This window comes from Ciconia boyciana, chromosome 11 (genome assembly GCF_034638445.1).
Source record: "Ciconia boyciana chromosome 11, ASM3463844v1, whole genome shotgun sequence".
In the NCBI taxonomy this organism is placed as follows: Eukaryota; Metazoa; Chordata; class Aves; order Ciconiiformes; family Ciconiidae; genus Ciconia; species Ciconia boyciana.
Window position 1 is genome coordinate 14,838,077 of NC_132944.1, and position 22,592 is coordinate 14,860,668.

General features: G+C 38.9%; 1 protein-coding gene across 1 annotated transcript in view; it reads right to left on the reverse strand.

The window, feature by feature from the left end:
• Positions 1–22,592, reverse strand: part of TAFA1 (TAFA chemokine like family member 1) — a 225,986-nt gene that overhangs the window by 39,790 nt on the left and 163,604 nt on the right. The window contains exon 2 of the mRNA XM_072876090.1: positions 6,724–6,864. Coding sequence (XP_072732191.1) covers positions 6,724–6,864 — 141 coding nt within the window. The remainder of the gene's footprint in view (positions 1–6,723; positions 6,865–22,592) is intronic.

Genomic DNA, 22,592 nt, shown 5'->3' on the forward strand with positions numbered 1-22,592 from the left:
CCAAGGAGTGACATAGAAGGTATGACCTTTTCGTTGCAGGTCCTGGGTGAGAGAAAGGGGGGCAAACACCAGCAAAGGGAACAAGTGCTGATGAATGCTGTCCTCTCTCTGCTCCCACTATTGCACATGGCAAAATAAGGACCTGCAGTACCAGACATCTACTAGCGTGACTGGAGAGTTGTGCGGTGCTGGCCCAGAGAGGCGTTAAAAGTCACAGTGCTCTCCATGGTTATTAAGACTTGTGTTTAGTTTGTTAATGCTGTCCTGACGAAGTCTGATGTAAATTCACAGGGCCGCATGGTGGCTAGTGATGGATAATCCTTAAACTAATAGAAATCTGAAGTATGTACATGCACATTAATATTTCATATATTATGGAATGATTTGAAACTTGATGTGATCCAAAGCCAGCCTGGGAGAAAGGGAAATACTGGATTAATTTTATTTTATTGTTCTGTATCAGTGAGTGATTTCCTTTTCCCCTGATGCATGACCGGTATAAAATAGGACAACAGCAGGCCATGGAGAGTTAAAACACTAGTCCTGCTGCCTCAGAGCTAATGCTTCAAATCCTGTGTTGCAGACAACATGGAATTGGATCATCTCAGATCTCTGCAGAGACCTTTCTTACAGGAATAATTTAAAGGGAGAGCTACTGCACAGCATTTTAGTAGCACCTTCCTTTTTCCTCATTGGTTTTGACCAGTGTTAAAATCACCTCATTTCCTAAAAGCACTGGCAACATGCACAACCTGCATGAAATTCCCTTTGTGACTGATTTCAAAAGCCAGTGCAGGTGCTTTTCTGTTATTCCATACTCTGTGGTCCAAAAAATTTCACAGATAATTGTGCAAGAAATATTGAGGTTGCCTCTGAAAGAGTTTAAAAAAGGGGAAGAAGATTGAAGAGAAGGGAACAAAAAATTCAAGCATTAAAAAAAATGTATGTCTGAGAGCATCATTAACCGTAACACAGTAAACTTCAGTATAGATGAACAAATTATGTATTATTCAAAGTCCTCGAAGAACACATGGACATAACCACCTACTGAGTGTACAGAATGGTTCAATACCACTGTAAATGATATGGTACAAAGCACATTATTCACAGTATAAAAGTGACAGTACTGAAATTATAAATCTCTTGTATTCCTATTACTTTTTTATAGCAATTATATGAAGTATTAGAGCTGAGATAATGTTACCAGAGCTTTTCTGTTAATATTTACCCAGTAACCCCATAGGCTCACTTGGCCTCTGTTCCCACCTCTTTCATTGGCTATTTGTGACCAGTCCTGTTTACTGATATCCTGGGAGGAACATGAGCAGCCGCAGCAAAATACAGTAGAAAGCAAAAGTGTGTATCCTTACAGGGAATGGGAAACTTCCAAATAGGAGAATTTTCACATGCTTTCAACTAGAGTGTAGAAAAGATGGTGACTCCCATGTCCAATCAAACTTTTATGTTGTGTATACTGAGTACTAAAATGAACTGCTTAAAAAACCCCAAAAGAACAAACAAACAAACAAACTAAAAGTGGCCACAAGACTGTTTTGCTAATGGAAGCAGCCAAAGAAAACTGCAAGTCATGTGTAGATGAGCCACAAAGAACAACAACAAGAAAAGACACAAGTGTATTAATTAATTCACTGCTGCCACTTGCTCATTGTTGCTCTCTAGCTCACACAGCCAACTTTATTCATGCCACAGAAGAAAATTCAGAAAGGTGACATCAATTTTGCATGAAGATTAGGTCAATGAAGAATGAGAGGTGGATTTTACAGTCCTGACCCCAGTATGACAGTGTTGGTTTAACCTTTACATCTGATACTGTCACAACAAAGTTATTTTGATGTTATGAAACCTCACATGATGCCAAGATCTGGTAGAACCACCAAATCTGGAGCAGTCTGCAGCCATTTATTTGAAGAAAGTGACTTGGGTTGTAAGAAAGCAAAAGCAAAATAAAAATGGCTTTTGTGGAGGCATTATGAATGCAAATCCCTTAATAATATTTAAATATTTTGAGAGTATGCTGAGTATGTCTAGAAAAGGTTCAAACAGAAATTTTAAAGGTATTTTAAAGTCACATTTTTTCATCAGGGTTTCACTCTGCTCAGTGTGTTCCATACTGAGAAGGAAGATGGGGCAGGAAAAGAAAGCTCTGATGAAGTAATGAACAAGATTAAGAATACCTCCACATTATACATGAACAACAGAAGAAATATTGGTCTCACTTAATGTGAAAGATGTACTGGGAATGGTGATAAATTCTTAATCTATTTTAAAAAAAGAGAAATATATGAGTTTTTTTTCTTTTTCATTTTAGTGAAATAACAGAATAGTGTTATTAATAGTGTAGAATAACAGAAAATTAACTTAAGAAAAAACAAATAACATTTTTGAGCCACTGACTGATCTTTATTCACAGATTTTCTAAAGGATTTGGGCTTGACACCTGAAAGGACAATCATCATGTTCCCATGGACCCTACCAGGAAGATGCATGAGGACTTGCTATAAAGAAGCAGAGGACATTACTGGGAACATCTCTCTTTGATAACCACAGTACCAAAAGAAGAAATTAGTTAACAAAGATGAAGGAATAAAACCTCAGCCCACAGGAGAAATTGTACTAGCCATACAACAGCTAGCAAGGGGACAGATCCCAGCTGTTTTTGCTGACACCTGAGTGCCCTCATAAGCCCACAGAGCCTATTGCAGGAGGAGGAAAATTCATCTGCTTCTGAAATGAGGAAGATGAGGTGTTTGTAAGCATAGTAGAGAGGGAAGGTGCAAATTCAAAAGCATGGCTAAGAAACCCTTGCAGGAATAACCTGCGTGTCACACAAAAAATGCCTGCAGTAACAGGAAAATGAGAGGGAGCGGGTCCATCAAAGTGTGAAGCTGGAGGGGTCTGCATGCTAGTCTGAGCTGCAAGCTCAAACCCCGTGCTGGCCCTGGCTGTCTCTGAAGTGTGTGGGCAGGATGGTAGATCAGGAGCTTGCTCTGGTACCTTCAGACATCTGATGCACACACTGTGTCCAACAGCGTTGCTACAGAGTAGGTTAGAAACACTCTAAGCTGCACAGGTCCCCTGTGCTCTGGAGGCAGAGGCTGGGGACTCCCTGGATGTGCTCAACACTTTCCCCCCAAAAAAAGAACCCTCTCAAGTTTCTGTAACACAAATGAAGAAATCTATTTGGGACTTGCTCTGGAGGAGGTATTTGGGCAAATGGAGAAAATAATAACAGCCATGACAGAGAGCTGAACAGACTGATGCCCATGGTATGTGCTACGGCCAAGTGACACACAAGATAAATTGTAGGGAGGGAAGAGAGCATTCAAAACCATCCTTCAAAACAAAAAAAAGACCTTGAAGTAGTGAAGGAAATCATGAAAGTAAATGTGCAACAGAACAGGCAAAGGAACAGAAACTGGCATCCCTGTTTCATGACAAGATTTGGCTTTTATTTTGCTCTAACTGTTGCTACTACATAATTCATTGGTGATTGAGGCAAGTTTTAGGACAGTGTCTACTGAATGAGCAGCAAGGAATAATTTATAACTTCTGAGGCTGCCACAGCCTGGCCTCACTATACTTTTTTAAGATGAGGGCCCAAAGAAAAAGTTTGCTGGACTTGGCAGGAAGTGATGCTTGGGAATACACGGCAACTTCCCGCCCTTCATAGTACAACTAACACATACCCTGCCTGAATTCAGCTCATTCAGGAGGAGGACTGCATACATGAGTCCTATGTACTATGAGGGTGTGCTACCCATGATGAGATCACATAACAAGAGGACAAAAGGTCCATTTCTCACCCCTGATACTCATTCAAAAGGTTAAGCTGACTCCTGTGTATAATTGTATTCTCTCTTAAACAGAAAAGAAAGCTAGCTCTCCACACAGTCCTACCCACGCAGCCCATTTGTGTCCCAGAGCAATGGCTGGTAGGAGTGGAAGGCAGTGCAATCTCTCCTCTGTAACATGAACTCAACTGTCAAAGCATCAGCCTTGATAAGGTATTTTCCAATGAAATTGGACTGAGAAATACCAAAAGCTTGATTCTGATCCCATTAAGTCACATTTTGGCCAATGATATAAACAGGGCAAGACTGAGGTTCAGCTTGTTTTATACACACTACTAAATAGCCATCAGGTGGAGATGGCTCAAGGCAATAATCAACCACAGATGGGAGTCAAACTGGTAACATGGGATCTCCCAGTCTTTGTCATCTCAAAGGTGATCAGTCTGTTTGGGCGTGAGTACACTGCTGTACCTGAACATCCATGGATTTTTAATTAATGCAAGCTTTCTTAGTGACAGGTTATGGCTTGAAATCGTATACAGTGTAAAACCTGGTGTGAGATTAAACGGTCTTAATCCTTTCAATATCAAAGGTAAAGAAGGTAAAAAGTTGCAGATAACCTTTTGAAATGTCGTCATGTACAAAAGAAACAACAAATCCCAAATATTTGTGTGAGTTAAAGTACTGACGTCAATGGGACTCCCATGGGAAGTTTTGGGAGTTTGCCTTAGCAAGGACAGAACCACTAGATAGGTCAAAGTTTTGACTTAAAACAGGTCAGTATGTCAAAAGTCACAAAGCAAAGTCTGAGATAAAACAAAGGCCAAAGAAAATGCCCCTTCTATTAATTTTTATGAGCAGCATATTGGGCTTTTGAACCATTCGCCAGCCATCTACAAAAGAAGCTATGGGCTGACTACAACTACTAAACTTGAAAGGGGAAGACATTCCTTTGTAGTTCACATTTGCTGGCTTTGAAATCACTGTGAGTCTTACCAGTGACTTCAATGGGAATAGCTTTGCACTTTTATATTACCCATTGTTTTATCCTTACTCCTTTCAAAAGTCCAGACAATAGCATTTCTTTTTATTGTAATCCTGACAGAGCAATTAGGCTCCAGTCCACACCTGCACCCGACTTTTTTTCTTAACACAGCATTCTTTGAGCTCCTCTTCTCTGAACAGTATTATGAGATCTGAATTAATGGTGTCTCTCTGCTCTACCCAGTGCCTCTGTTTTTCATGACCTGCTGAAGAACATGAAATTCTTCAAGGCTTGTACAGCTGATCTTTGGTTAAGACCAGCTGTAGGTTTCACCTACGTTTTTGTGAGTGTGCTTAACAGAAAAAGAAAAGCTTCTTTTTATCAGGGTAATTAAGCAATAAAAGAATGACAGAATGTGGATTAAAGCATAATCATTCACAGGTGCATTCATAGTGTGTTTTTAGTCATGAGTTCAGAAGCTGAATCACACTCCCAGTGTAACAAGCTATGAATTACTGCCTCATAATTTAAAAATTTGAAAATGTTTTTGAAATAATAAAACATTTTCTTTCTATCTTTAATATATAAACTGGATACGTACACACCACAAATACTCACTGACAAAACATGAGGTTCTCATCCCTCCAAGGCACCCCCAATCTCTCATCTTTTCAGTGTTGAATGTGCAAGCCTCAGAGCTTTGTCTACACAGTCCACTATGCCCACCAATACTGCTGTCTAACTTTGGGCTACAGCTGGAACAGTGCCCGCTCCCTTGCTAGTGCCTTTGCAGCATGTGATTGAGGAATGGTACACAGAAGAAACCATTTTTCCCAGTGTTTGCTTGTACAGCTCCCCGCTCTCACTCACTTGGGGGGAAGTTGAATGCCAAACGACAGACCCAAAGAGGAAACTTTGGGTGCTTCCAAAACCTGCAGCTATGCTGCCACCCGCAGACATCCAGCCATGGGAAGGATGAGGAGAGCCCCGGGGGGCAGTGCTCACCTCAACTCTAGCCAAAACGACCCCTGGCTCTTTGAAGCGCCTTGGGGCTATGGGGTGGTATAAACAATGGCACCAGATGTTTACCATAAAGAGTAGCAGGAACTTTTATGAGATATTCTGTTCCACAAAGCTGCTGCACAGAGGGATTCTGCAACACGGAGTGGCTTGTTTGGGAAGGGTAACTAATGGGATTAGTACCACTTACTCCCTGTCTTCTTATGCGATTTATATTTTGCTAAGCACTTCCAAGCCGCTGCTCTCTACCCGATTGCTGCATGGTTTCACCTTGCAGTGGTGGCAGGGGAGCCCCAGAGAGGAATATACCCTATGGAGCTAGACCTGATATGAAACCCAGACACAAATAACACGGTGTTTTTCCTTCAGCAAAAAAATCCCCATGACAAGAAACAGGACCAGTGATTTCAAAAGACAAAGATTTTTTCCTAGCTTTCTGTAATGTTTGTTACAGGGCAAGACCACAGGATTCATTTATTTATCTTTTTTTGCCACTGACTTTTCAAATGGCTAATTAAATCAAAATGAATGGCTGTTGTCCTTTGAAATATTTATGAATCAAAACTAGTGTGGCACCACGGGGGCCCTGTGAAGTGACGCAAGGGATCATTTTGTCCAGTTATTTATTAAGGGCTTGATCCTGCCACAGAATCTGTTATACTTATCTAAGTGCCTATACTGAATGCTATACTCTCATTTTTGTGAGTAAATCTTAACGCAACCCATGTGCACAGAACCATGCACTAAAGTAGCAGGCAAGGTGGTGTAAATGTATGCTTATGCTTATAGATTTTTCTGTTTTGTTAAATAGAGAACACAACAAAGTTCTATGCATAATCTATAGACTTAAAGCTATTTACTGGATGGTACACAAACAGAGACATATAGACAGGAGGAGCTACTTGCCATCAACACAGGAAGGTCTGTTTCTTGTAGTCCCAGCCACTTTCCCAGGTAGACAGGAGCATTTTACTGTTTGTGATCTTTCCTCAATTCGATTCTTATTACAGCATCTGTGTGCTGCTATAACTTCACATGTTCCTCCTTCTGGCAAAAAAGAAAAAAGAAAAAAAGAAAAAAAGAAAAAGAGAATATTGACACTCTGATTAGGAAGAGCAGCAGTGGCTAATCAAAGCACCCAGGCGTGCTCCTGTCTGTGCCTCTGCACGGCTTCTATACAGGTGGGATTACAACCATTTCTCCCATTATGTGTGCTCCTGAATAAACCAGGTGCTGATATACTTCAGTTTTAATAGGAAATGCAGATAAACGTCCCTCTACAGTAGATATAGCTTGCCTGTCTTATATTAGAAGCTTCTCTGACATCATCAGCATTTTTGGCCTAAAAATGACTGTGTCAAGGTCTGGGCCTGAAGGTAACATACTACGTAGGTAACATACTATGGTAAATATGCAACAACTGTTGGCTGATTTTATGCTTGTAATATTGGAGGCCTCTTCCCCTAAATATTCTCTCGTACAAGGACAGGGGCTAAGGGAATCCATCTAGAAAAAAGCTTTTCTCCAAATATTTGATTCTATACCAGTACTCAGCCCTTAGGGAATGACAATCAACCTCTGCAAATTACAGGATGGTCCAACCACACTTCCCTTTGCTACCCCATTCACTAAATTGCCAGTTTTAAGGGCAGGAAACATTCCCATTGTGTGCAAGATCACCAGGCTTAATTTGTCTTCTCCCTAATTGTTCTTTATGAACATTTGCAATAGTTTGATTAGGTGGAGAACACAAAGGAGTGACAGACAGATAGACGGTAGCTTAAGGTTTATGAATACTTGGTGTTTGTGGCATATGCTACGCACAGAAATGAAGTGTCAAGAGTATTATTCCCATTCACCTTAGCAGTGCAGTGCAATGAGATGAGACACCACAGTGGGCTAATGCACTGCCCAAGTAATTTCTTGATTCCTCACTTCAGATTGTTTTTAGCTCATAATCACCAAGTATTTAATAGTGCCAGTCTGTTCCCCACAGGTATTTGGCTACTTCATGAAATTGCAGCATAAATTTGGCAGGATTTGTTTAAACTTAGCACAAAACATCGTGCAGAGCCTACTAAAGAGCAGGACGTGTAAGAAGGTTTGCTAGAAAAGCATTATTACTTTATGCCACTATGAAATGCTAACTGTACATTGCTTTTACTATGACATAAAAAGCATTATTCCTATCTTTGGCTTTCACTCTTCTTTTTGAAACAACTTCAGGAGCTTTTGAACACTATGGTAACCCTGCAGCCAGGTAGAAGAATAAGCAGTGTGGAGATGCTAATCCACATCTGGCTGTGAACAAGGGGGTTTTGGAAGAGGTCTGGGAGTCCAGTGGCATCTCCCTGTGCAGGAGCGAGTCCTGTTACCTGGTGATTCTACAAATGTGGTATTTCTGTAGTGAAGTGCTGGGGTGGATGGGCAGGGAGGAGTCTCCCTTGACTATATGCTGTTAAGGTCATATGGTGGTGTGCCATAAGGTGTACCTGCAGTATTAAGTGGTACAACAACTACCAATGAACAGGGACTCCACAAAGTGTGGAAAAGTTTTATAATATGAAATTTTCAAACCACTGACCTTCTACGGTCAGTCAGTGGATGAAAGCCTGTGAACATCCATTAAGGTAAATGAGCTCAGGTTGCCTGGTCATGGAGTTAAGCATTGATGAGTTCGCAAGCATGAGACAAGACTAACTCTGCAGTAAATATTTAACTCATCTGGAGAGAAATGATGCTTCATGTATTAGGTATTAGGTGCATTTGGCCTGCTGACACAAGCTTTTTGAAAGCCAATAGGTGCCACAGAAGAGAGATCCCAACAATTCAGAAAGCCATCATCTGACAAACGGTCTTTTAAGTGTCTCTTAGGAGTAAGAGGAATTGTGACAATCAACTCAGCTCCAAATGCTTGTATTTTTCTATGAAGTAATTCTTCAGATAAACTCCCTGTTCCCCCATCCAAATCATATTGAAAGCAATGAAAAGATTCTCATTGGTTTAATTCATCTTATGGTCATGCCCTAAGAGAAGAGAGATTTGTGATTTTATTGATTGCAACCTCAACAATAAAGATAATGTACACAGTAATAAGCATTTCTAATTTTAGACTACATAGACTGTGTGGTAAATATCTGTGAATAAGCTAAATGTTTAATTTTCTCTATTAATTTGCTGTATGAGTACTAATAACCACATGAGCTAGTCTTGCTTATTTGGTTATCTATTCAAAATAATAGGCTGTGGTGGATGAGCTTTATAACACCTTTAATTGTTATGTGGAAGCTCAAGTTGCTACAGCAATAAAGAATTTAACTCAAAGTGTATAGTTGTTTAGGAGTGGCAAAACATAATGAAACTATAAAAGCAATGAAAAAACACTTTTTTTACCACCAGACAGTTAAGTACATTAATTGGAACTTTTATCTGCATGGACTATAACTGTAATGCAAATAATAATAATAACAGTAATAAAAAGACCCTTCCCAGTGCTTTAGAAGAAAAAATCCATCTCACATGGAGAAAGTTATGCATGTTACACAGCTGGTTTTCCTGGAAAACTTGTCATGTGGAATCAGATTTTTCCATTAAAGAATGTTTACCTATGAATGACTGCTGGAGAGCATTGCATGCAATGTGTTTTGCTGGTATATATTTTAGCAACCATGCACATACATGTTAGACTTTTTAAAAGCCATATACGAAATGGGAATAGACAGAAGTACCCAGACAAATACAAATGGACACAGTGAGACTAGGAAAACACCTCATTGAAAAAGCACACTCTTGATTACGTTAGCCACAGAAATATATATACCACAAATGTACAGGGGGGGAGGTTCAACTTAAATCTCTATTTCAGCTGTACAAATGAGGAAACAAGTTAGAGCGGGGAGAGGAACATGAATCAGCCTCCAGTTTCCACTGAAAAAAATGTAACATGTTCAGATGTATATGTGAAGTACCTTTTTATGCTGTGATTTTTATTTTTTATTTCCAACTTTTCTTTTTTTTTGGGGGGGGGAGGGAGAGCGCCAAGAAATGCTGTAATACCAATATCTGAGGACTTCTGCTCCTGAGCCAATGATTTTTTTCTCAGTGGTTCTTGTAGATTATGGGAAGACCTGGCGAGATGTTACAGGGCTGGGAGTCCTGAGAAAATGTGAATTATTGACCTGATAGGCTGTGAGTGCAGCAAAAGTTTAAATCCTTGTCACAAAGAACAGCAATGTCTTTTTTTAGAAGTTTATGGTCTATTGACCTAAGGTAGCTTCTGGCTTTGTTTCCACAATAACAGCCTCATACAACTCTTTCAAGTCAATAGGGGATTTGCCATTGATCTTAAAAGGAGAGGAAAGGGCCCTAAAAACCTCTAAGTAAGTGTCTTCTGAATGTTTTTTTGACAGCTACATTTCATGAAGTGGCTGTGTTATCCCCCTAGCAAGAAAAATAGCTTATGTTTTTTTAATTCCCTCCTGCTCCAAGAAAATCAGAAAAAGATTAGAAATGGAATAGGAACTTGCAAATCAGGAATAACTTTGCTCTTTCTTCAAGAAGCTTTGGAGGTAAATGAAAATGTCCTAACATGACTTACATCCTCTTCACACCAAACATTAGCAGGACTTGATAGTAAGGACAGCTGACCCTTTCTGAGCTCTCAGTTCACAGGCTGCCCTCAACTTTGCATGAAAGAAATGTGATGCCTACCAGAGCAAGGGAGACAGAATTGGCTGCTGGGAAGGATTCTGGGCTGTTGAAGATGGCAACTATCTGTGGCATTACAACTCTGCTCATATTTCCTAGCCTTTCAGAAGTCTTTGTTCTGCGTAGGCTTAAAATATGAAACTGTAGAAACTATACATCATTCTTACTGTAAAACAGGGACAACTGTTTGTTACTCCTGCAAATGGTTTAATTCTAATTGGAGGACACTAAACTCCTGAAATCATGTTCATTTCTGTCTCTGTTCTAAAACCACCTTGAGTTTACACACCACAGAGCGAAATATTTTATCATAAGTATGAGCCTACTGTGGGTGGCTGTGATTTAAAATATCTAATCATCTATAGGGTCTGAGCGCATGCCTGGCAGAAGCCAAAAAGCCATCTTCTAGTCATCTCTGCTTTTTATATCTCTAGCTGAGAGGTAATAATAAAAGCATATTTTGCACTTCAAAATTATAACTCGCCTCTGTATTCTAGCCAAGCCTGAACTTATCAGTAAACAAACATAAAAAAGGCAAACAGCAGTACTGATTTGTGTTATACATCGTGGAAGTCATTAACTATGACTCAGGTAGCAAAACTTATACGTTCTCTTTTTGACAGTGATGACAATTTAATAGTATTTGACTCTGCTGAGTTACATGGAGCATCCTGCAGCAATGAGAGAGGTTGTTTATCAAAATGATAAACATGTTTTCATTTCCTCCTTGGCTGCATGTATGTGATCAGAAGTCTAAGGCCATCAAGAATTCACTTATTCTGGCCACCAGGCAGACATTAAGCTATTCAGGACCATCTGTGCTTGAAATGAGTTCCATTTAATGGACCTTCCTAGGGCAGGTCAGTCATAATGAATGCATGTGTGCATGAATGCATGAGCAAAGCACCGCTTAGGTGAGACTTCTCGGGTTGTTTGGCAGAGGCACAGACGGTTGATAGATAAGATATGCCTTTCTTTTGGGGGTCATACGCCCAGTGATTTTAGAATTCAGATCCTCTGTTACATTTGCTTCTATCTCATCCTCAATGCACCACGCAACCTAATCCAGTTGAAGGTTGTTGTAAGAACTTGTTCATGTTACTTGCAAAAAAATAGCGATACCCAAACAACTTATAGACTTTGCTGGTCAAATTCTGCCCTCTGTTACACCATAAGCAATCCACCATGGGAATACGAGCAAAGGAAATCACATGGATCAATTTTATCAACATTTCCAGAGAGTTCATTAGGACTATTACTGGTTTTGATAGCTCTATCTATTTCTACACCTTCAGCTAGACAGTCTATGTTCCAGTGTTATCATCCTGTTTGGGATCATATACCCATATGTTCTGATAAATGCTTAAGTATATGCAGATGTTGCTAGACCTAGGAGACCAGAGAAAATTTTAAACAGAATTAAATTCTTTAGACTTCAAGCAAATGTTTAACAACATGACAGTAAAAATTCTTCAGATACTTGAAGACTTTCTGAAAAAGTGCTTACAGAAACTAATGGGTAAAAATATTTTCAACCTTGCCACCTCATGTCTTTATACAAACATCCTAGAGAAAGAAAAGGCAACCCTGTGATAGCCATTTTTACATTTGCTAAAAAGAATTCAGATTTGGGGACTGCAGTTTGAAGACTTTGCAGTTTGAATAAGCTTTGGAAACTTCCCAGGTGTAATTAATACATTCATAAGCTTTAATCAAAATGTTTATGCCAGCTAATGTGCCAGAACTACAAACTACACTGCGCTCAGGGGAAAATACTATACTTTACTTTACTTTAAGAAATAATAAGCCACTACTATGTTACTTACAAAATAACATTTTTGCTTCTGACGGGAATATGTAACAGATGGAAAAACAAAGTCCCATGCTACTCCACGAGCCACTTCGTAAGTGAACAAATAAAAGACTCCTCATAGCCACAATGCAATTACACTCCAATTTTTGTTTTACATATAATCCACTGACACTCTGTATCTTCTCCAGAAGGAAAAGGATCAAGCTTACAGGATACATTTCTGCATGCAGAGGATTGACATTTATGCGCAAGGAGAGTGACAATGGCTGCAGAGCAATCAGACAGGGCTTAGGGTTTTACTCATTTTTATAAGGTCAAGGCTAACTGCACCTCAGCTGCCAGAGTGCCATCAGTTCCAATGAAGTTACAAAACAGTTGAATTTGGCCCATGAACTTTAAGTAGCACGAAGATACCATAAAAAAATGGACCCAAGTATAAAAAGTTAGCATTAAGCCATACTTAATTCTTTCCCATTACGATAACTCATACAAATAGATTCATGGGCTACTCATTATATATGGAGTTACAGTAACCGTGGGGATTTGTAACACAGCGCACATGCTCCGCAAGCCTCCTGGTTATATACTGGATTTTTTTTGCCCAGTGGATCAGAATAGACTGCAGTGGTCTCTTCCCTAAATTTATATTTACATTTTCATTAATATTTAGTATTTTCATTGTTCATTATGTGGGATATATATTATTTTCAGTTTGGGATGGCTCTATGCAACTGCAGCAACATAAGTGATTCCCACTGTGGGTCATTAAGTTTTAGGTTGAGATATCTCAAATGTTGTTGCTATGAAAGGGTTCTGGAGACACAGGATACCTCCTCTAAAGAAAATGCTATTTGTTTACAAAAGACCAGAACAAGTAGTTCCATGAGGAGTGTGGCTGGTGAAATGTGGTTTCCCATGGATTTGCCCCTTGTGGTTAATTTCAAACTCCTATTGAGCTTCTTGCAGTGTCCAGGTCACTTAAAAGAGTACTCACTGAGGTCACAGCTCAGCCAGGAGCCCATGGGCCTCTTTCCTGGTGGGTGGTGCAATGTTCCCATTCAGTTCAGGCCCCGATTTCTGTATCACTCATACAATGACCCTATTGCTAGTAAGACCAGAAATGTATTGTCTTGGTTCGTGTTGACCCATTGCGCACGTGGTCAGAGTCTGGAGGAGAACTGCTGGACAAAGCAGGTCAGCTACAGATGGAAATTAATTTCATACTAAGCCAAAGTTTTGATAGATTCTGGAGTCAGAATTCAAAAGCTAAGAGGGGCAATGTGCATTCAGCACAGACATCTCTGGTTATTTACGGTGCTATAAGCTAATTTTCTAAGAGTAGTTTCAACAGAAAAGGCCATTTCCATGAAATCAAACTTTTCCACAAAAAAAACATAACAAAAGAATTTCTAGAGGAAAATAATATCTTTAAAATATTTTGTTCAGCAGAATGTTAATATTTCATCTGAATACTAACTCTTTTTTTCATTTGTATTTTATTTCCCATTCAGTATAATAGGGGAAGCAGGGATATACAAAGCTCTAATTAGCACATGGATTTATAGTCTTTTACAATTTTCTACTAATGCTCTCTGCCATCAACCACAGGAGGCTTTTTATCTGAGAGATTTACAGATTCTTATACTTACACCCAGAATAGACTCTGATCCTCAAGAACTGGTTTATTCCCAGAAATTAAAAATAAGTATTTTTTGTAAAGGAGAAACGGTACGGATTCTACTCTTGAATTCACAAAGAAAACCCAGAGCACACCAGTATGTGAGATGTGGGTGGATCTAGGGCAGGCTTATGGATTTCCATATCAAACCAATATACACACTAGAGAATAGGTCTTTCTACTAAAGAGCCTTGCAAATTGATCTCCTGAGAAATTTGCACAGGACCTTATTCTTATGCATATTTTTTTTTTTTTAAATCTCTTAAAGATGAATCAAAGGAAAAATGATATCCAGAAAAACAAGACAGTCTTCTAGCAGCTACTGCCTCTGGCACATTGCATCTCAAATGGCAATGCAATAACCAGCATCAACTGAAGAATTCAAGAGGACAACAGGGCAAGAGTGGCTGGAGAGGAATGCTGATGAGGAATTTTCTTCTAGCTGTTATTGAAGCAGAGTTATGGATAGTTTTAATTATGATTTTGCATGCACGTGTACAGCATACATATACACAAAAATGACAGAGTTTATGAGAAAATCCCACCTATTGTGTGTGCATGCTGTCCCTGATAGACAGCAGAGTGAAAGCAATCAGGCAGAGCCGCCTGCAGACGACCATACACATACCCCATACGTTTGATTGCTTTTTTGTCACAGGGAGTATTGAAAGTGAATCGTAATTGGTACTGTTAGCATTCTTGTATTGGTGAACTACAAAAAGCAGATACGTAACTCACGAGGCAGCCAAGAATCCAATGTTCTCTTAGTGGGAATCTTCAGTCTTTTAATGAGATTTTTTTACTTCAAAGGGAAATTCAACTTCAGCAACTTTGAGAAATGGAGGCTAGAAATTAGAAGTTTTGGTGGGATTTACAGCTCTGGAATGCCATTAAGAGATGTATGTGAAGAGGCAGGACTGAAAATTCAGAAAGAGAAGAATGTTATTTTTGAGAAATAACAAGTTCCATATCAAAAAGTAATAGGCATTATGACTCTCAATTTCATTGACTTTCAGTGAGATGTGACACTCCTAAATGTCTATATCACTTGTAAATGGGATTTCTTGGTCTAAATGATGTAGGCCTAGTAAGGCTGAGCATGAAATCTGGAAGTATCTTTAAAAAAATCTTGCCCTTAGTCACTTGGGTGGTTTGGAAAATTTAATATTTGATTTGTCAGAGAGGATAAAAAAAGCCTGTTTGGGCAAAACAGATGTAATATGCCTGCATTGAAGCAGTGCTCCTCCTATAACTTAAACTGCAGGCAGAGGTATAAAACTAGAGATTAAAAAGACTTACTATGCTATTCTGATCCTTGCTTTGCAGCTGCACAATTCTTCCCCAGAACAAATTTTCTAGGTAACAAAGCTGTGGAGAAATGAACATTTCTGCTGCTGAACAGAAATTAACATTTCCAATATTGGCATCTCCAGTTCCTTGCCAGAGCACAGTGAAAATCCAAAGTGGAATTAGGCCTGAAAATATCCTAACAAGAACATTTGGGTGAACCACAGAATACTGTTCTTGGGCCCTCAAAATGTTGTTCGTCTAACTGCTGCCAGCAAAAGACATCCAAAGAATGGATGTTAAGTTAAATGAGTCTTAGAAAAGGCACACAATGAAAGAAAGATAGTATAACTGTCTTTTCAAATGGAATAATTAGGCTGATAAGAAATATGTGATTTAGGCACAGCTGCTGATGAGAAATGAATATAGAAGTGTGCATGACATGTAGTTACTAAGAAAGGATTTAGAAATTATTCTATGTCAACCATCCGAACACTGTTTGGTCCTGCCAGAGTCTCACTCTTGCCCAACAGGCTTTCCCCAAGCACCTTGATGCTTCCCGATCTCTAAAACTGCCTAATCCTTTTATTAAATGCTTTTATCTTTAGCCTACTCTCCAAATCGAGTAACTATACCACTTTTCCCATCAACCTCAAGAGAGACCCAAAATTGCTTATTACACTGATAACATATCCTTTATTGTTTCATATGATACACGAAAATCTCACACTTTTAGGATTTCTATTAAATATTCATAAATAAATCTACTGATTACGAAGAAGATCAGCAATAACCAACTTTAAAATCCAGGCTTCAGTCAAGACGAAATGATGGAAAAGCAGAATGATGTTGTTCTATACAGTTTGTCTTTTGATACGATTGCAGCAGATAAATTCATCCCCAGATAATTTTATCCACTAAGGTGATTAGCCTATGGAGAGTCTATGATGTGTTTACTGAGCAGAGTAACATAGTTTATGGTAATGCTCTTGTCATGCCTTATAAATGTGTGAGGTGGTTTTTATGAAGTAGTTAGATAAGGGGTGGTGAAAGTAATGTGATCCATAAAGAATGTACAGTGATGAAGAGCTAGGATTGCAGAGATACTATAGACAGGCTGATATAGAGAATTATACTCAGTGCAGAAGCCACATTAATCTTCCAAAGAATGGCAATAAATAAAATAACAAGGAGGAACGGGACTAAAAGAATTTGGCCAATGTATAAAACTGAGATGTTAGGGTGGAATCAAAGTGAAGAGGTTTTGAATGGGATCTCTTACAGATGAGTTGTCTTGCTATAGTGGCAGTAACATTTTTGTCAATGGGGTTGACCACGTGTTACAAAATCCACAAAAAGGAAAACAAAGGACCATAAGTTACAGCATATGTAATGAAAATGTCACTGTACAGGTGCTGTGTGCCACGAGCAGCAGTAGTAAATTCTATACTCTGCTGCAGCTAAGCAACGTCAAGCAATCATTTCTCAGTCATTTTTCAGTGGACAAGTGTGCACATTATCCCACCTCATATATTCCTAGTCATTCACACCATGACCACCAGCAGCTGGTCCTACATTTGAGTAGAAAATGATACCTTTGCCAGGAACTGACTGTACAATGGTACAGAAGGACAGAGGATGGAACCGAAGGAACAGAAGCTATCAGTTGTTTTTGCATGGAAATTGTTTTACGCTGCATACATTATCCATAGCAGAAGAATCTGGTAGTCTCCAGTCTAAGGAATTTATAGCACACTCATTACTGAACTTTATTTAGTTTCAGGCATAGTCAAACACTTCAGTAAATGTTACAGACTGGATACGTGAACAGCAATATTTTAATTTTCAGACTATTATACTGTGGTTATAAATTAACAAGTTAAAAAAATTCTCTCTCAAAATAACCTATTTCATCCAGACCTAAGCATGATTAAGCTGTTTTACTACTGGTCAGGACCAAACTATGTCTGAGAAAGAGGGAGGGAAGCAGAGGATGACATGGGATTCAGACCCTACTGTTCTCAAAATTTAACTCTTCATTGTGGCCACTTCTATGGGGAGCCTTAGTGGAAGGGTGGTTGCCTCCTCCTCACCAAAATTTTAAGGGAGAGGACAATGGCAATATTTTATTTAATGATAACTTTTGGTTCTTCTTATTTTCTTCTTTTTGTTTTGGTTCGGTGATGGTTTGATGGTTTCATCTCAAACAAATCAAGTCTGGCTGATTTTCTCTTTTTCCAAACTACTTTAAACATTGCCAAGACCTCCTTTCCCCTACATTTTTCCACAGTCAGTATCCTGAGCTGCCTTTTTTGCATGAGTCTCCATGTTTTGATGTCTCTCTCCTCCCTGTTTCTGTTGATGAGCAATATTTTATTTCCTGTCACCTTGATTTGCTCTGTCTTTCCGCTCCAGCTCTCAGCATACAATTCTCACCATGATTTATTCTGGTTCCCCTCTCTCTCTCTCTTTTTACCTTTTTTGTAACTGCATTGAACGTTTCTCTCTTTGACAATTTCTTTCTCGTCTCTCTTGAAGCTCCTGGTGAACAACACAATGCAGTACTACCTCCTAATAATTGATCATCTGGCTCCTGTTCAGATTTGTACTGCTTCTTTGAATACATGTGCAATTCAGTTCACTCTGTTCCCTTATAATATGAATAAAAAGGGCTGCATACTTGAGTGGAAATACATGAAGTCTAGTGAGCAAATAATTTCCAACTTTGAAGCAACGTGTGATACATTACAGCATTGGCTTGAAAGTCATATTAATTTATTTTTTATTAGTTAAACAGTAGCAGTGTGCTGGGAGCTCTGTAGTTAGCAGAATCAAAGAGGCCAGGCAGAAAATGCATTTATTTTTCTCTCTCCTGTTTACGCTTGGTAAGGATCAGTATTCATCTAAATACTATCTCTGAGAATTTGGAACAGGCTTTTTTTAATTAAAGTTGCTTTTTAAACAATTTTTTTAAATTGACACTTCATTGACAAACATCAATAAATTTCAATTCAAGCTAAAATCCCTATGTCTCAGGGGGGATTATAATTCATGTAACTCAACTACTTTCAGCTAATTATTTCCAGTTTCTTTCCCATATAGTACTACAGCCAATAAACGTTATGACATACTCATATCCTCATCAAAAAGGGGAAAGTATCCTGAAAGCTGAAGTTCAGACAGAGAAGGAAATTGGAAATTACTTGAACTATGTACTTATGATCACGAAGCAGCCATTTTACATTGAAAAAAAATAATTCAACTTTCAGTCTGAAATAAACTAAACAATATATTTCAAGGCAATAATGCAAAAAAACAAACAACGAACAAACAAACAAACAAACAAAAAGCACGTGTCCTTATGCATGTACTGTGACTTCCTAAGGAAAAGCAGCTAGTCTGATGCACTGCAGATGCTGTGCCAATTGCTGCACTGCATGCAAATAGTTCTCCTTCCGTCGATTATTCTTAGACTTGTCCTGATGCACATCCAGCTTTGTCCGCTTTTGAGCTAGTTGGAAAAACGTCATTTAATTGAACCCCAAATATTTTGGTTCAGATAGCTCAGGTTTAACTGCCATCCCATGGGGTTCATGTGCATCCAGGGTGTGCAGGTCCAGGTGAGCCCCACCGGAGAAAGTACCCTAATGCTCTGAACCCTCAGTTCAGCTACCTGAATTTCCAATCTTGAAAATTTTGGATCATTTTGGATAAAATCTGGGCTCTCATTACAAATAAAAAAATGAGAAATGCCTGCAAACTAGAAATAGGGCATCTCTGCCAACTCTTTCTAACAGAGTGTTGGAAATTAGCAGAAGAGGTCATCTTGCCCGGTCCTTTCCCAGTATCAAAATGTTTCCCTCTGCACACTCATGAGCATCTTGCTCAATTTATTTTCACATTATTTAAGCAATTGGGCTTCTGCTGGTGCAACAGGGGATCCTTTGAAGATACCATTCTAGCATTTAATGTGATCTACCATTGGGCTGAACGGCAAAAAAATGTTCCGTGTTTTCTTTTGCTCAGTTTTCCTCATTAACCTTAATTGTAATGCTATGACCAACTGAACACAACTATTCCCTACTCTATGTTTACAGATGTCAGATACATTTTAGACGGTCATCACATCCCCCATCATCATTATCACCATTTAGCCAAGCTGTGCATTTGCTGCTTCTCTTCATCTTTCTTCATAAGCCTGCCTCCATCACCTTAATTATGTCTATAGCTCTTCTCTGCATCATTGACATCACTGGTACTGATGTTTTTAAGATTCCACTATATAACAATAACATTATTATTAACAGTGATAAAAATTCTGTGCTCTTAAGTTGATGAGTATTATTATCTCAATTTGAGAGAGGAAATCTGCCCTATTTTCCCAACCCAGCATTTATCTCTGGTCTGCTCTTCAGTACTGTTAACTAAAACATAGACAACAAACATGAGTTAATCAAGTTTAAAAAATATTTGAGCATCAGTGTATAAACTACTAGATACACAGGTATTTATCTATTAACGCTTAGGCATGTAGGCACTATGGAGATAGGCAAGGAATGAAAAACAAGGGATAGACAGAAACAGAGACAGATGCTATGTAATAGAAAATCTAGCCAACAGTCTGAGAGTGGAAGAGGAATACCATATCTAATTGAAATGGCGCTCTGTGCTTTCCAGCAGTGTTCTCAACAAGGAAAGAGGCTATTACCTCCTGCTCTTTGAGAAAAATGCCATCACTTTCCTATTTTTTTCATCCCCACTGTAGCAGCTAGCAATTTTCCAGCATTAATACTTGAATACTTCTTTTCCCCAGATATATTAGTTCACATTTTTCTAGTTCCACTCACATTATTTCCTGGGCCTTCAAATTTTTCTGATCCTTTTTATTATGAGTCTTGGACTTCAGTGACATCTGTCATAACACATATTTTAATATCACTGGTAAATGGGCAGAGGCCCTGTTTCCTATGAGCCACAACCTGGATAGAGCTGTCCCCTAATATTTATTTTGAAACTTGAAAGATGAAAGTAATTTTTTGCTTGGCAGAAAACTAAACTAGCACTTGCAATACCTCTATGGCCCAAAATGGAGTAAGGGGAACAGAGTTTTAAGCCCAGCTTACTAAGATATCCAGCACTGCAAAGAAGTGGGTTTCCCTCTTTTTCCAAAGGGAGTCTTCTCCTTACTGCTATCAAATGGCACACTAACAAAGAGGGAATTTAAGCCTGCAGCCAGGGAAACTACTGACTTTCCACTGAACAAACAAAAATGTAATATCAGAAATACCTTTAAGGCAGGCTTGGTTGACAAACAGGTGTTCTCTCTGTAAGACAGTTTTCTTATTGATCTGTGCTAACATCTTGCAGAAGTGAGCAATCTCATTGCCATGTCAAAGGCTAACCATCTGTGAACAAGTAATGCAGCCAGAAAATCCATGTTGCTACAATAATAGCTTTAGGACGTGGGTCTTATTTCAATCACCTCAAAAAGAAATCCACAGAAAACATCTAAAAAATTCTTTTTCTGATAAATCAGTTCATCTAGAAAAATACTTTTGCTTACACAAATTTCATCTAAATAAATTATAATAATTTACACACTCTATCAGGCAGGTAAGTTACTGAAATAATTGGAAAGTACATTTATTTCATTTCCTCCTTTGATACTGCAATCAGCTTCTCACAGTCTCATGCATCATAGCCCTTCTCTTATTTAGAAAGCATAATTCTCTCTGTGGGACAAATCACCTCTTCAGTATCTGAATATATATGTTAATACTTTCAGGATCAGATACTTATTTTCACATCAGTAAACAATATTCAGCCATACTGAAGCCAGAATTTTAGACTTAAAGACCATTCTGAGGGATTGATATGCAAGCACAGGATCATACTGAGAGGCAGACTAGTGAATTAATGGTGCTGGAACAGAAATCTAATGGCAGGACTTTCTCAGACCAGGAGATGGTCTTGTGAGAAATTTTCTAGCTCAGTGAGATAGCACTAGGTCCTAAATAATTGTCATGTCAGAAGATGCTGAGGCTGCTGGGCACAAGTTTTGAGTGAGGGATTTAATAATCCGACTGCTCCCTTAAAAACATGAACCAGGATCTTCCTTATATCAAGGTAATGAATTATTATTATTGTTATTATTATTAATTATTATCTGCCTGAAGTTACTGGACATTGTCCAGTCTATATCCAGTGTTATGTGTATAGTTTTATCATTGAAAAATCTAAGGTTCTGGCTAGATCTGGAAGGCTTAAACTTCGTCCTCCTGGTCACTGGTTATGCTTGGGGAACAGCCTCACAGAGTACCACCAGTATGGCATCCACAAACAACTGCGGTTCCCATCCTCCTGATGATGACCTGCAAGGAGCAAAGAAGAGCTCATGGTCTCTTCCACCCAGGCAAGACTGGTGAGAGCACTTGAGCGCAGATGTTTCACTGGCACAGTTGAATACTAAGGTGTTTGGCATAACTAGCAACTAATGAAGTGCAAATTTCTGTACCTTTCCATTTACATCTAAGATAATGTTGTCAGTGCAAGAGTGCATGGAGCTGAAAGCACATGGGCTTGTAACATGTGAGCTCCTGGTCCTGAGCTGCAGCAGAGACAGAGTCAGGGAGGGAATCCTTAACCCAAGACTTTTCAGCTCAGTGCACAGCACAAGAGAAAGCTGGGCTGGGAAGAGGCACTATGGGACACAGCTGCTCCAAATTTCCCATTCTCCTTCCCTGCTTTGTTCATTCGTGTTTTCATTGCAGCAATCAAAAGCCTATCATCCCTAGCCAATGTAGGCAAGCTATCTGTGAGGTCTATTCAATTTGTACATAAATATTCCACTGCTTGCTGCTTTCCAAACAGATCAAATCTCCTGGGCATTTGTGGTCTCCTCCCCACTATCACTATTTTGTTGGCTTGTTTCAGCTGAAAATTTGCATGATCTTGAATCATTGATTCCAATTCTTTTTAAACTAGGTTGGATAAAGAAAGTATTGTAAAGACTCACAATAGAAAAAACTACTGCAGAGAGCTACAACAGAAAATAGAAAATACAGCACTGTCAGTAATTCAGCAAACTCGTGGTTCTCTTCTTGAGCTCTTTCAACCCAAAACCTCAAAAACAACCAATTGGCACTTCTTGATGTATATTTGCATACTTGTTTACTTTTCAAAGTAATTAGCTTTTAAAGTATTACCAGGGAGCTGAACAAATGTACCGTATAGTTCCAAAAACAATACAAGAGAAACTGTTTGCATTTGAATGAATTTACTTTGCTGGTA